Source organism: Pteropus alecto, unplaced genomic scaffold (genome assembly GCF_000325575.1).
Source record: "Pteropus alecto unplaced genomic scaffold, ASM32557v1 scaffold24, whole genome shotgun sequence".
NCBI lineage: Eukaryota > Metazoa > Chordata > Mammalia > Chiroptera > Pteropodidae > Pteropus > Pteropus alecto.
Genome location: NW_006439192.1, coordinates 2024022 through 2036255, shown reverse-complemented (window position 1 = coordinate 2036255; position 12234 = coordinate 2024022). Strand labels below are relative to the sequence as shown.

Here is a 12234-nt window from a genome sequence, read left to right as displayed (position 1 = left end):
TCCTGCAGATTTGTTTAAAGACAGTACATAGTTCTATAGAGAAGAAACATTGGCTGCATTAGGTAGATTATAAAGCTGAATATTTCCTTAGGCACTAAGAAGCCATTGAAGGTTTTGGAGCAAGGAAGTAACGCGGTCAGACTGGCAGCATGTGTTCAGGTGGACTGGAGGAAGGAAAGAGCAATTAAATGGCTGTTGCATTAGTGTGGGCAAGGGAAGAAGCAAGTGGATGAAAGTAGTGACATGACAGAAGGAGACAGCTCTAAAAGAGTGCCATTTCAGGGGAGTATTGATAGGACTTGGCAACAGATGGGAAGCCTGAAAGCTTGGGTGACAGAGGATAGAGATTCCAGTACCCCAAGAGGAGGGCCAGAGGATGGGGAGCATTTCTAGGGCTGGGAGGAGGTGTGCTGCCTTTAATTCTCAACATGCTGGATAGTGAGGGCTGGTTGAACTCGGTGTGGCGATGACCAGAGGGTGATTGGAAATGTGAGTTTGGCACTTTAGTGAAGTCAAAATTCTTAAATATGACAGTAGCTACTTAGAAATTACAGCTGAATCAGGGAGAGAAAAGAGTTGTTAAAAGGTGTATAGCCTTTTCATGGGCAATGGAAGGTGATGGGTAATGGGAGCCAGATTTTTTTAAGGGTGTGATTCTTTGGGTACACGCAGTTCATGGGGAAATGCAGTAAAGGCTGAAAAGGTGGGGAAGGTTTCTGCTGAGAGATTAGTGTTGCTAAGACTGTTAGACCTTACCCATGTGGTTAGTTCCTAAATTGTAGTGTCCAGTAGAATGACTAACTAGCAAAAATGCACCATCGAACTATCTGCATTTCACCTGCCAAGGTCTGTGTTGGGTTTAATGTTACCTAAGAGTGCAGCATTATTAATGCCCTTAATTGGTCTCTGTCTGGTAGAAGCTGAAAAGAGAAGAATTTAGTAGTCTGATACTGGCAGTATAGTAAATGGCATCTCACAGGGGAAGGCAGAGGAGATTTGTAGGGAAGTGAACTCTGAGCCTAGGGATTCTCAGTTTTATTCTGGATATCTAAGCACTGCACTTCTTAAAGTAACAGCTCAGAGAAGCCAGTTCTGTAGTTATCAGATCTTGCTAATTGCAGCTCCCCTTTCATTCAGTCTTCTGTACCAGGGTGAAGTAATCCAGCTGTTCCTTAACAGGCTATTCTCAGCTAACAACCAGGTTCCTCCAACCCTGCTCTCTTTTCCCGTATTCTTGTGACCGGACAACTTTCTTAAACATGGAAGTATTTTGTAATGTACCTGAAGTTTGAAAAAGTAAAGCTAGAAGTACAAAGCAGGAAGGCAAGGGGATGTTTATGACAGAGCTTCGTTATAGAGCCAGGAGACATGGAATGTCATTTAACCAGTACCATTTCAATGAAAACAAAAAATCACAGCCATCTTGAATTTTGCATAGTGAAACAGTCCTCACAGACATGAATTCTAGTGCTCAGAAAGCCTGATGGTCATATATTACCTGCCTGTCACATCCTAATCTAAGTATCAGAGTTGCCAGTACAGAGCCAAGTCTGAGTCTGTACTGCTTCTGTACTGTTTTTCTTATTCTGATTATGCTTGCAATAGCAATACAGAGTTTTGGCCAAAATGGAAAGCCCAAAACTCTGGTTGAGTGACCTTTGAGTATGCTAGGGTTGTTGTAAAAGCTCTTGCCCTTTATTCACCTCTTCCCTACATGGAATTCACTTCCCTCCATTGTAAGAGTTATATTTACATTTTCTTGTAGAAAAGATCTAAGAGTTAGAGCCAAAAGACATCAATGGCTAAATATATGAAATGTAGAAAGTGGGTTATGTGAGTTTTCTTGCCGTAGACCTTTTTTGAGTGGATGACTGTAAGCCATCTGTTTTTTTCTAGACAAATGGCATTTAAAGAAATTTTCAGATGTGGTCAGGTCACTGATTAAACTCGTGTCCTGTTTTTGGCTCTGCTAGACCATGCAGAGCAGTCTTGCTAATACTTCAGGCCCTGTCAGCAAAATCCACAAATGCTTTGGGCAATGTGGATTTTGCTGTGTCATGGAATGATAGAGTTCTTGCCCACCTTGCATAACTGTGGAAAAAAAAGTTTGAAAAGACACCTTTGAAGCTATCTGTCCTATTTCTTTGACTCACTGTGGACATAACTTTCTGTTTGGTGATAACATATTCTAGTAGGGAATAAGCGAGCTCATGTTTTCCCACTCTCATTATTTGATACCCAGCCTCTGGGTCTCTTTCTTCAGTTAAAAGGATTTTAATGAGGAAGGAGGCTCTAGGAACAGCCTCTTTTCTGGATCTTTTCCAGAGTCCATTATTATTTCAGTAACAATAAGGACAATTAGGGTGTTTTGCAGTTGTCCAACATCTGTTACATATATATCCCATTGGATTACAAGTGACCTCATGATGTATGAGGTTGATGTACTGTCATCCTATTTTGTAGATAGAGAAGACCAACATTCAGTGTTGGAATGAGTTATTTAAGGGACGTAGTTATAAGTGTCATATTTGGGATTTGAACCTAGATTTTTTTTTTAATCTCCAAATATTTTTTTCTAACACTTTTTCTTTTCTTTTTTAACATTGAGCCACTCTCAGGCCTTTCTATATATTAAGTTCTAGGGTCCTGTTAAAAGTTTACTTAGCAGACGAATGGACAGCCCAGACATACATATTATTTAAATCTTTTATCTGCTTGAAAACTAAAATTTTTGCTTTATTGAAATAATTTGGTATGTAGGCAGCATTGGGTGGCAGGCAGTAACTTAAAACTTGCTTGATGTTGCTTGAAAAGCTGCTGTTTGTCAGTAAAGAACAAGTGAGGTCTGTGTACTGCAGCTAGGGAGTTCCTTAAAGAACTAGAGACAGATTAGTCACTGAGAAGCCGGGCCTGAGGAACTTACCCAGGTTCCTTAGTTTACCGTTTTTTATTGTAGATAACTTAACTTTTAGACCTAGTTGTGGGGTGGCAGGAGAAGGGGGAGTAGGGAACTGCTCTAGGAGGAGTCAAGTTTACTTTTAGAATGGGTGCTTTCTTGGCTACAATCTGATCTCAAGTAACTGGTCTTGAGGCCTTCACAGAATGGAAACAGAGGCATTCACTGAATGAAAAGGATCTCATTCTTGTTTGTGGCTGTTTTCCCCTGCAGTGGGCGACCTTGAGAATGGAGAGAGGAGCCAAGGAGAAGAACCACCAACTCTATAAGCCCTATACCAATGGTAAGACTGGGTCTTGATGCTTATCCTAAAAGGTCCCTTTGAAATATATTTCCGAATGCTTTTAATTTCATGCAGACTCTTCAGTATGAAAAAGGTAGATTATGTACTCTGAGTAGTCTTAGCATGCTTTCTCCCAGCATGTTTCTTGACAGGGTGTTCTCTTTTGCAGGAATCATTGCAAAAGATCCCACTTCACTAGAAGAAGAGATCAAAGAAATTCGTCGAAGTGGTAGCAGTAAGGCTCTGGATAATACTCCAGAGTTTGAGCTCTCTGACATTTTCTACTTTTGCCGGAAAGGAATGGAGACCATTATGGACGATGAGGTGACAAAGAGATTCTCAGCAGAAGAGTTAGAGTCCTGGAACCTGCTGAGCAGAACCAATTACAACTTCCAGTATATCAGCCTTCGGCTCACTGTCTTATGGGGCTTAGGAGTGCTGATTCGGTATTGCTTCCTCCTGCCACTCAGGTGAGTGCAGGGGGACAAAGGGCTGGAGCTATTGCTGCCTAAGCCCAATGCATGATCTGCCTACCTACGTCTCCCTGCTTTGTTTTCCCACTTTAGAAAGAAGGATAGTATGATTCTTTTACCAGCCAGTCCTTCTGACCCTTGGTTATTATCCTTGTAAGGCCCTTGGATTCTCTGCATATCAGATAGAAATAGTTAGGTTTCTAAAGACAAATTGTCTAGGTAGAGTAAACACAGGGAAGAGGAATATGATGTGCTTTCTGGCCACTCCTCCCTGGTCATTGCTAATTCTTTCCTAATGCTTGCCTCTTTAGTACAGAGGCAATATTGATCTCTCAGCTTTCTGTACCATGTGTTTTCCGAGTATGCTTTGCCAAATGCTGGTTCCTTTCAGGCTCTGTCTACTTCCTGCTGCTTCACAGAGAAGCTGTGCTTCTCACCATGGTTTAAAGCAAAAGGGAAGGGTAAGACAGCAGGACAGCATGTGCCTGAAGACAGAACAGCCAGGTTAAGATTTCTGGCTGATGACTGAGGAAATAGTGTCTGCTGAGAGCCAGATCCACAGTCGCTGTCAGCTGTCAGTTTGGAATCAGAATGATCTCTGGTTGTGATAGGCCTGCCAGCATTTCTAGATGGAACCCTAGTCTTGGTCCTTCATCATCAGATCGCGATGCCCACTTTCATTTTCACAAATTCAATTCTATATATGGTGTAAGGGTTTAATTTGTCTTCTTATTACAGGATAGCTCTCGCATTCACGGGAATTGGTCTTTTGGTGGTGGGCACCACTGTGGTGGGATACTTGCCAAATGGGAGGTGAGTAGCATGAGAGTGACCATGTCTAAAGGGTACTTAGTTCTGGGAATGGTGGCTCTGATATGAAGGTCAGGCTGCTCCTCTGGGTGCAGCCAAACTACAGAATCTTAGGTGGATAAAATTACCCAGTAATAACAGTGGCGCCACCATTAAAGTCTTTTATTTTTTTTCTGATCTTGATCTGTGACTGTTCTTTTTGCCCTCTGTCCCTTATACTCTTCCCATTTTAAAGAGAAAAGGGCTTGCCGATTTTACAACGTGTTGTTTAATTTCAAACATTCTACTGTGTTGATAAATTGGTAAGAGAATAAGAAATGTAGGTAGGGCTTTTTGTTTCATTTTTAAGGAGAAATTTGCCCCTTCTGGGAAATTTTGGAGCTGGCAAACCTCTCTTCTTCCCAGACTAATCAGGAGGTTAGACTCTGGCCTTTGCCCTGCCTCTGAGTACTGATTGGGAAGGAAAGGAATCTAGGAGACTCACCTATGCCTAAAATTCTAGGGCTATGAATTCTGAACCCATTAACTTAGGTGAAGTTTAAGCAAGTCTCATCATTGCTTTGTTTCCTTGTATGTAGACACAGAGGTGCTAATACCTTATAGGGTTTTACCATATACATTAATATTTATAAAAATACTTAGCAGTCTTAAAGGGCAGTGATAGTTAAATTGTTGGAGTCAGCAACTTTTCCTGCCTTCCTGCATGTAAAATAAAAACAAAAATCTTTGTCTCATTGTTGCAGGTTTAAGGAGTTCTTGAGTAAACATGTTCACTTAATGTGTTACCGGATCTGCGTGCGAGCCCTGACAGCCATCATTACCTACCACGACAGGTGAGGTAACTTGGTCATAATACAAAGGGAAGTGGCACTGGCAAAACACGACGTAATTATAACTAGCCAACGGGGGCTTTTCTGAATTTTCAGAGTTGATTGAAGCTGGTGAGGTGAGGGATGAGTTCCAAATAAATTGTTTCACTAATTTTTGTTGCTTTGCTTACATTCTAAACATAGGAAAAACAGGCCTAGAAATGGTGGCATCTGTGTGGCCAATCATACCTCTCCTATTGACGTTATCATTTTGGCTAGTGACGGGTATTATGCCATGGTAAGACTTTACTTCTGCTTTCTTGGGGCAAGACAGGGCAAAACTGGTCAGGTCTGGGAGGCTTCTGGACCTGTCACCAGGCTCACTCTTAACGTTATAACCAGATAACATGATTTTATGCATGGGCCCCAACATAGATTATTACCTTTGGTTCTGTTGCTTTTGGGAACTCCTTGGGACGTTGATAGGAAATATACTGAGCAGAGTAACTGAGAGTGTGTTTGGAGATTAGACTTTGGATGTGTACGTGGCATGGAAAGGGATGAAGATAGGAAGAGAGGATTGGAAAAGGCTGGTATCACTACCGTTATTCCTTTGTCTGAGACTAGGTGGGTCAAGTGCACGGGGGACTCATGGGCGTGATTCAGAGAGCCATGGTGAAGGCCTGCCCTCACGTCTGGTTTGAGCGGTCTGAAGTTAAAGATCGCCACCTGGTGGCTAAAAGGTAAATCAATAAAATACTATTCTGTACAACCAGTTACAAAGTAAGGACTTCAGAGGTAGTTATTTCTCCACAATGAAATTATAGTGTCTTCTACACTGAGATTATACTGCTTTCTTAATAAAAAGTTTTTTTCTAAAACATGGAGTATAAAAAATATAGAAACCCTAGTATTATTTACCAAGTTAGTAATCTTTCTAAACCTTTCTTATTTATTGTACCTATTGTAACAAACAACATATGCACTTTTAATGCTATTTTAAATCTCAAAATAAATTCATTATCAAAAATAAAACCAAACTTATAGCAGCGGAACAAAATGCTTCTCTGTTTTCAAACTTGGAAAAATGATACATCTAGTATAAGTAATGACAAGAGCTTTGCAGTAAAATGAGAGGAATCAAGACTTAACTTCCATAGGGGCAAATGAACTCACCACAAAAGTCCCTTTGCTGCTTCTCTCAGGGTTGAGGTGTGAAGCCAAGTGGACTTCCTAACTAGCCTGGCTGTTAGAAAGTCCAGTAGCAAGCATTTATTGAGGGTCTTCTTTACAAAGCCCTATGGCAGATGTGTCCTCTAGATAGTCCCAAGTCTGAGCAATGCCCTCTGTGCACAGACTTTAATACTTCATTCAACAGTTGTATGAATTAAATAGTAGTCATCTGATTTTCCTTATAAGTTTTATCTTTGTGAGATTTAGATTGTGGGTTTAAAAAAAATAGGGTCATATTTGTTCACTTGCCTTTATACAACATTTAGTGTCACATCTATGTAAGTTATTTATAAATGCATTTTGGTGACAATGGACATAAGGCTGTCTGACCATTTGTTTTATTTTTCTCTTCTGAAGACTGACTGAGCACGTGCAGGATAAAAGCAAGCTACCTATACTTATCTTCCCAGAGGGTAAGAAAGTGTTTATCATCACAGAGCGCTTTTGTCATGGGGAGGCCATACAGGATGAGAACTCTGGTGTTGCCTTGGAACCAAGTCCTTCAGCCTTTGTTGGGATTATTATTCCACTGAATAATGTTATTTGTTCTCTTTAGACTGGCTGTGGGACTAAAACCTCATAAGAATTCAGAATTTGGACTAAGAGTGCCATAGTATAAACTTCCCCAGTGCAAGAATCCCTTCTATAATGTTGTTGACAGGGTCTTTCAGATTCTTGTAGAGTTCTTAAACCTGCCACATCTGCTGAGTGTCTCTGGCCTTTTATGTAGGCTGGTGTGTGTGAATCAGGGAGTGGTCCTGTAATAAGAGAATAGGAAGCAGTACAGTATTTTACTCAGCTCTGTTAAGTGTTCGTTCATAAACTAGGGAGAGGGCAGATATATCCTGTTTGAAGAGTCAGAATTCTTACTATATTTGGCCCTTAAACTCCTAATCTCTGGGGTAAAGGACCAAAAGAAATAGCATTTTACTCTCTCCTGCATTTTAGGAACCTGCATCAATAATACATCGGTGATGATGTTCAAAAAGGGAAGTTTTGAAATTGGAGCCACGGTTTACCCTGTTGCTATCAAGGTACAAGACCTCTGAGGGTGCATGTGGTCATTATCGCTGCTGCCATGAATGGAACGCAGCAAGAGAAGGTGGAGGAAGGAGCTGATGTCACCATCAGCAGGTTGATCCTCTCTAGTCAAGCAGCCTGGGCTGGGCTGGTATGAGTCGAATGCTAGAGGAGGAGAATGCAGCATTGTCCATAACCCATTTAAAGGGACCGAGTTGTATTTGAATCAAGAACAGCCAGATTCCAGCCCACACCTCACCACCCCCACCTGATTCAGGAAATGGCAAACACCACATAAGCTTTATGTATTTCTCCCACTTTCTTCATAAACCTAGCTGGAATGTAAGGTACTCCACCTGAAGAGGTGGCTTACTGCAGTGGGTGGGGGTTGTAGCTGCCCAACTGGATTTGTGGAGAGGTGTGGATGGATGGGTGCAGATGTATCATCAGTACTGAAGGAAGAAACAGCTCCACTGCTCTGGGTTGTAGTCTCATCTTACATACCAAGAATAGTTTATAAAAATGAAATGGATCTTAAGAGCTTGTCTAGTCCATCCCCAACCTTTTATGAACTTATAGCTTGACCTTCACTCTAACCTGGAGAAATGGGATTCAGTTAGCAGTCAGTTTCCCTTTTTTCTTGTTCCTCCATCTCCCCCTTCACATCCGTCTGTTTTTATAAATAGATACATAGAATTATTTTTAAAAGCATACTATTACCATCATTATTCTAAAAAACACAGGCAATTGTAAATATGTTTAAAGTACTTAGGTTGAAATATCAGGGTAAAACTGAGTAAAATTTGAATTGTGCTTAGAATTTATCTTCATACTTTTGCAAGGATCTGTTGTCTGCGGAACATCCTATAGAAATATTTTTTATTTTCATCTTGCCAGCACAGCTAGTGCAGTTGAGGAAAGAGATGCTCCTTTTGGTTGAGCAAACAGTTACCAGCCCTCCCACTTTTACCAGGTAGGCAAAGCACCAGGGCAGGTATGGCAGATGAGTAGTGGCTGCAGGGTGACTGACCAATGGGTCAGGGCTGCTTAGGTGACTTGTTGGGGATGCAGTGTCTGCTCTGGGTGTAGGAATGGGGAGTGTTGTTTGCATCGCATGCATGCCATCCTGCATTTAATATACTGAGAGTCCAGTGCTTCGCCGCCGTATGTGTTTATTAAAAACAAACTACTAGAAAGAGCCCTTTTGCTCGCTCCAGAACATTGGTTCTTGGATCTTAGCTGCCTCGGCATCCCCTGGAGGGGTTGTGAAACTGCAGGTGGCTGGGCACCACACCCACATTTCTGAATCTGTATTTCTAACCCGATCCTGAGTGCTGTTCACCCTGCTGGTTGGGCGCCACACTGTGTGAGCCCTGCTCTCGGGCAGTGGTTCTTAACCAGTTTTGGAACATGGACCTTTGGGACAGTTACGACTCCTTTCCAAAGAAGAAGGCATGTAAATTTTACATATAATTTCATTCCGTTCACAGATTAAAGCCCACATAAGATTAAGAACTGCTCCACGAATGCTTTTCTAGATTTTGTGAAGGCTTTGGTAACCAAACTTGGATAACCTTAGCAATTTCAAGGTTCTTATTAGATTTCCACCAAAATTAAGTCATTATCTGATTGTGAGGAATTTACTGCTATTTTGAGCATTTGTCTTGGAATAGAGAATCAGCCCTAAACACTCTGACATATATCACATTTTTAAATGTATACAGTGCTTTATGACAACACTTCAAATCATATCCATTAGCTTCTGTTTAAGTCATTCTTGTCTACTGCCATGCCACCCTGAACACGCCCGATCTCGTCTTATCTCGGAAGCTAAGCAGTGTCAGGCCTGTTTAGTACTTGGATGGGAGACCACCTAGGAAGATCAGGTACTGTAGGCATAAGAAATAAAAAATAACAAAAATAAAACTCATTCTCCCTTATTTCCTTTTATTATAATGTGAACTCATTAAGTCTTCTACAGTTAAATTTCTTAATTTCTATAATTAAATCTAAGTATCTTCATTTCAGTAATCTGGTCCATAACTGGGTATAATTATCCAGTTTCTTTTCTGAGAATCAGAAAATTTAGGCTTGAAAGGCCTGAAAGATTATATAGTTCATACTTACCCTCACCCCCTGGAGTACAAGAGTCCTCACCACAGCCTCCCTGCCTATGTTCCTTCTCTAGCTCTTCCAGGCAAAGGGCATTTTTCACGCTGGTGGCAGCTTGGTTCTGTGGGGATAACTCTTGAAATTCTGTTTCCTTTTATCTTTCCACTCTCTGGCCCTAGATCTTTTCTTTATAATTACACAGTCAGTCTGATGTCACAGTCAGTCTGATGTCTGTGATAGCCCTTCAGACATTCGATAACAGTCCCATGATTCTTTGTTCAGGCATTCTCAAGGACTTGGTTCCTTTTGTTGCGTCTTACATAACTTCGTCCCGCACCTCTCCCACCCTGCTTACCTGCCACTCAAATTCTTCTGTTTGGGCAGAATGAGGGTCACAACTTTGGTCACATGTCCCACAAAACACCATTGAAATAGAGTCTTTGCCCCCATTAGAGTCGTCAGTGAAGGAAAAGGTCTGATAAGCCTGCTTCTTGGCAGGAAGTGGAACACCTGTGTGGTGGAAACACTGAATGTCAGTGCATGTCTGCTCACCAATGATTTAGTCAAAGGGGAACACATAATTAGCTTTTTTAGAAAGCATATCATAAGCTTTCTGATTGTTCTCTCTTTGGTCTTGAGCACTGGAAATGATATTTAAAAGTTAATAGTTATGTAGGAAAATAAATTTAAGGGAGGTACATGTAGAAGTATTTATGAGTGAATGACATGTCGAGTATTAGGTTTTTAAGAGGAGGGAATAGATGAAATAAGTAGGTGAAATCTTGGTAATGAATCTAGGGAATGGCTGTATGAGAGTATATTATACTCTCTGATTTTGAATATGCTCGAAAACTTAAATTATAGATTATATGCACCAATGAGTGAGTAAGATGTGAAACTAATCAAAGAGGGAGGACACTTGTTTGAAGAAGGCTGGTAGGGGAGACCTCCCTGATGATCTGCAGCAGAATCTTGGGTCAGTGAGGAGAGGTTAATGTTTCTAGAGATCACAGCTGCCCACATGTAGCATTGCTTAAGCAGTGTTTGTGGAGGGGGCCTGGAAACAGCTTTCTAATACTGATAACTGTCCCAGGGGATGCGCTGATTATTAGAACTACCGACCTCTTACCATCCAGCTTCCCATTATTTTTCAGTATGACCCTCAATTCGGTGATGCCTTCTGGAACAGCAGCAAATATGGGATGGTGACGTACCTGCTGAGAATGATGACCAGCTGGGCCATTGTCTGCAGTGTTTGGTACCTGCCTCCTATGACCAGAGAGGTAGGTACCCACAGCATGCAGGTCTTCACTTAGTTCTCTGTGACTGTGAGCCTGGGTTGAGTGGTCTTATTCACTCTTTCTTACAGACAGATGAAGATGCCGTCCAGTTTGCAAATAGAGTGAAATCCGCCATTGCCAGGCAGGGAGGACTCGTGGACCTGCTATGGTGAGTCAGAGCCAGGTTTTAGCAGCTGAGTTAGGAGAATGTGAATTTCTTTCTGATGGAGCTGTTGAGTCATTGACTCTGTTTACATAGACCCCTCCTCTCCCTAGTGTGAGGAATGAAGCTACCAGCCCTGGAGAGTGAGCAGTTTGTCTCTGTTCTCCTAGTTCCAACTCAGAAGTGCCCTCTATTACCTTGATCTCGGGGAACACGGGGCCCAGGATGCTTGGCCTGAAGCAGTTGATTCTGTGTACCTCTCTGGGGTTTGTATCAGTCTACCAGAGCACCCACATAGTTCTTGTCTCTTTAGGTCAGGGAGCCCTGATGCTAATCTGGAAACCTCATAGGAAGACTGGGTTTTCTGAGCTTGTGTATTTGGCAAAACTAGACCATCCTTAGAAAAGCAGAAGTTTCACTTTTTGCTTTTAGCTTGTTACCTACTAGAGCAGGAGTTGACAAACTTTTTCTTTAAAGTCGGTAAATATTTTAGACTTGGCGACCTATGTGGCCTCTCTTGCAGCTAGTTAACTCTGCCACTGTAGCGTGAAAGCGACCAGAGGTGATGCATAAATGAATGAGCGTCTCTATGTTCCCAGTAAAACTTCATTTACAAAAACAGATGTCGGGCTGGGTTTGGCCCATGGCCGTAGTTTGCAGACCTTTTACACTAGTGTATGAGATAGTTAGACTCCAATAACAGGAGAGTGGTAGGGATGAATGCTGCTTAAAGGAAACTATTCCAGCCTCTTAAGATCCCTAGGTTTAAGCACGAAGTTCAGCTCTGGATGACATTTGACTAAAGTAGGCATTATGGAAAAATGTGAAAATTCAAATTTTAAGCTGACCTGTGGCCCTCAGATATGGCCTTTTTAAAAATGCCAGCAATTACTGAGCTCTCACTCTGTGCCAGACACTTGTGCTGCTGATCCCATTTCATCTTCACAGTAACTCCATGCAGTACAGAAATTGTTACTCCCATTTATCAGATGAGAAACCGAAACTCAGGTGAAGTTGCTGTTTTTCAAAGTCGCAGAATAAGACTGGGCCAGATTCTGAACTCAGGTCTAACAGGCTTATTATAGAGCTTGAATG

At 41.6% G+C, this 12234-nt stretch overlaps 1 protein-coding gene and 1 pseudogene across 1 annotated transcript in view; both read left to right on the top strand.

Annotated features, from left to right (window-relative positions):
- GPAT4 (glycerol-3-phosphate acyltransferase 4) overlaps positions 1-12234 on the top strand; it is a 33057-nt gene that overhangs the window by 18796 nt on the left and 2027 nt on the right. The window contains exons 3-12 of the mRNA XM_006916277.3: positions 3170-3239; positions 3409-3709; positions 4451-4525; positions 5266-5355; positions 5536-5629; positions 5959-6074; positions 6922-6977; positions 7513-7598; positions 10851-10979; positions 11066-11145. Of these exons, the coding sequence (XP_006916339.1) occupies positions 3170-3239; positions 3409-3709; positions 4451-4525; positions 5266-5355; positions 5536-5629; positions 5959-6074; positions 6922-6977; positions 7513-7598; positions 10851-10979; positions 11066-11145 (1097 nt within the window). The remainder of the gene's footprint in view (positions 1-3169; positions 3240-3408; positions 3710-4450; positions 4526-5265; positions 5356-5535; positions 5630-5958; positions 6075-6921; positions 6978-7512; positions 7599-10850; positions 10980-11065; positions 11146-12234) is intronic.
- LOC112483377 lies at positions 9364-9482 on the top strand (annotated as a pseudogene).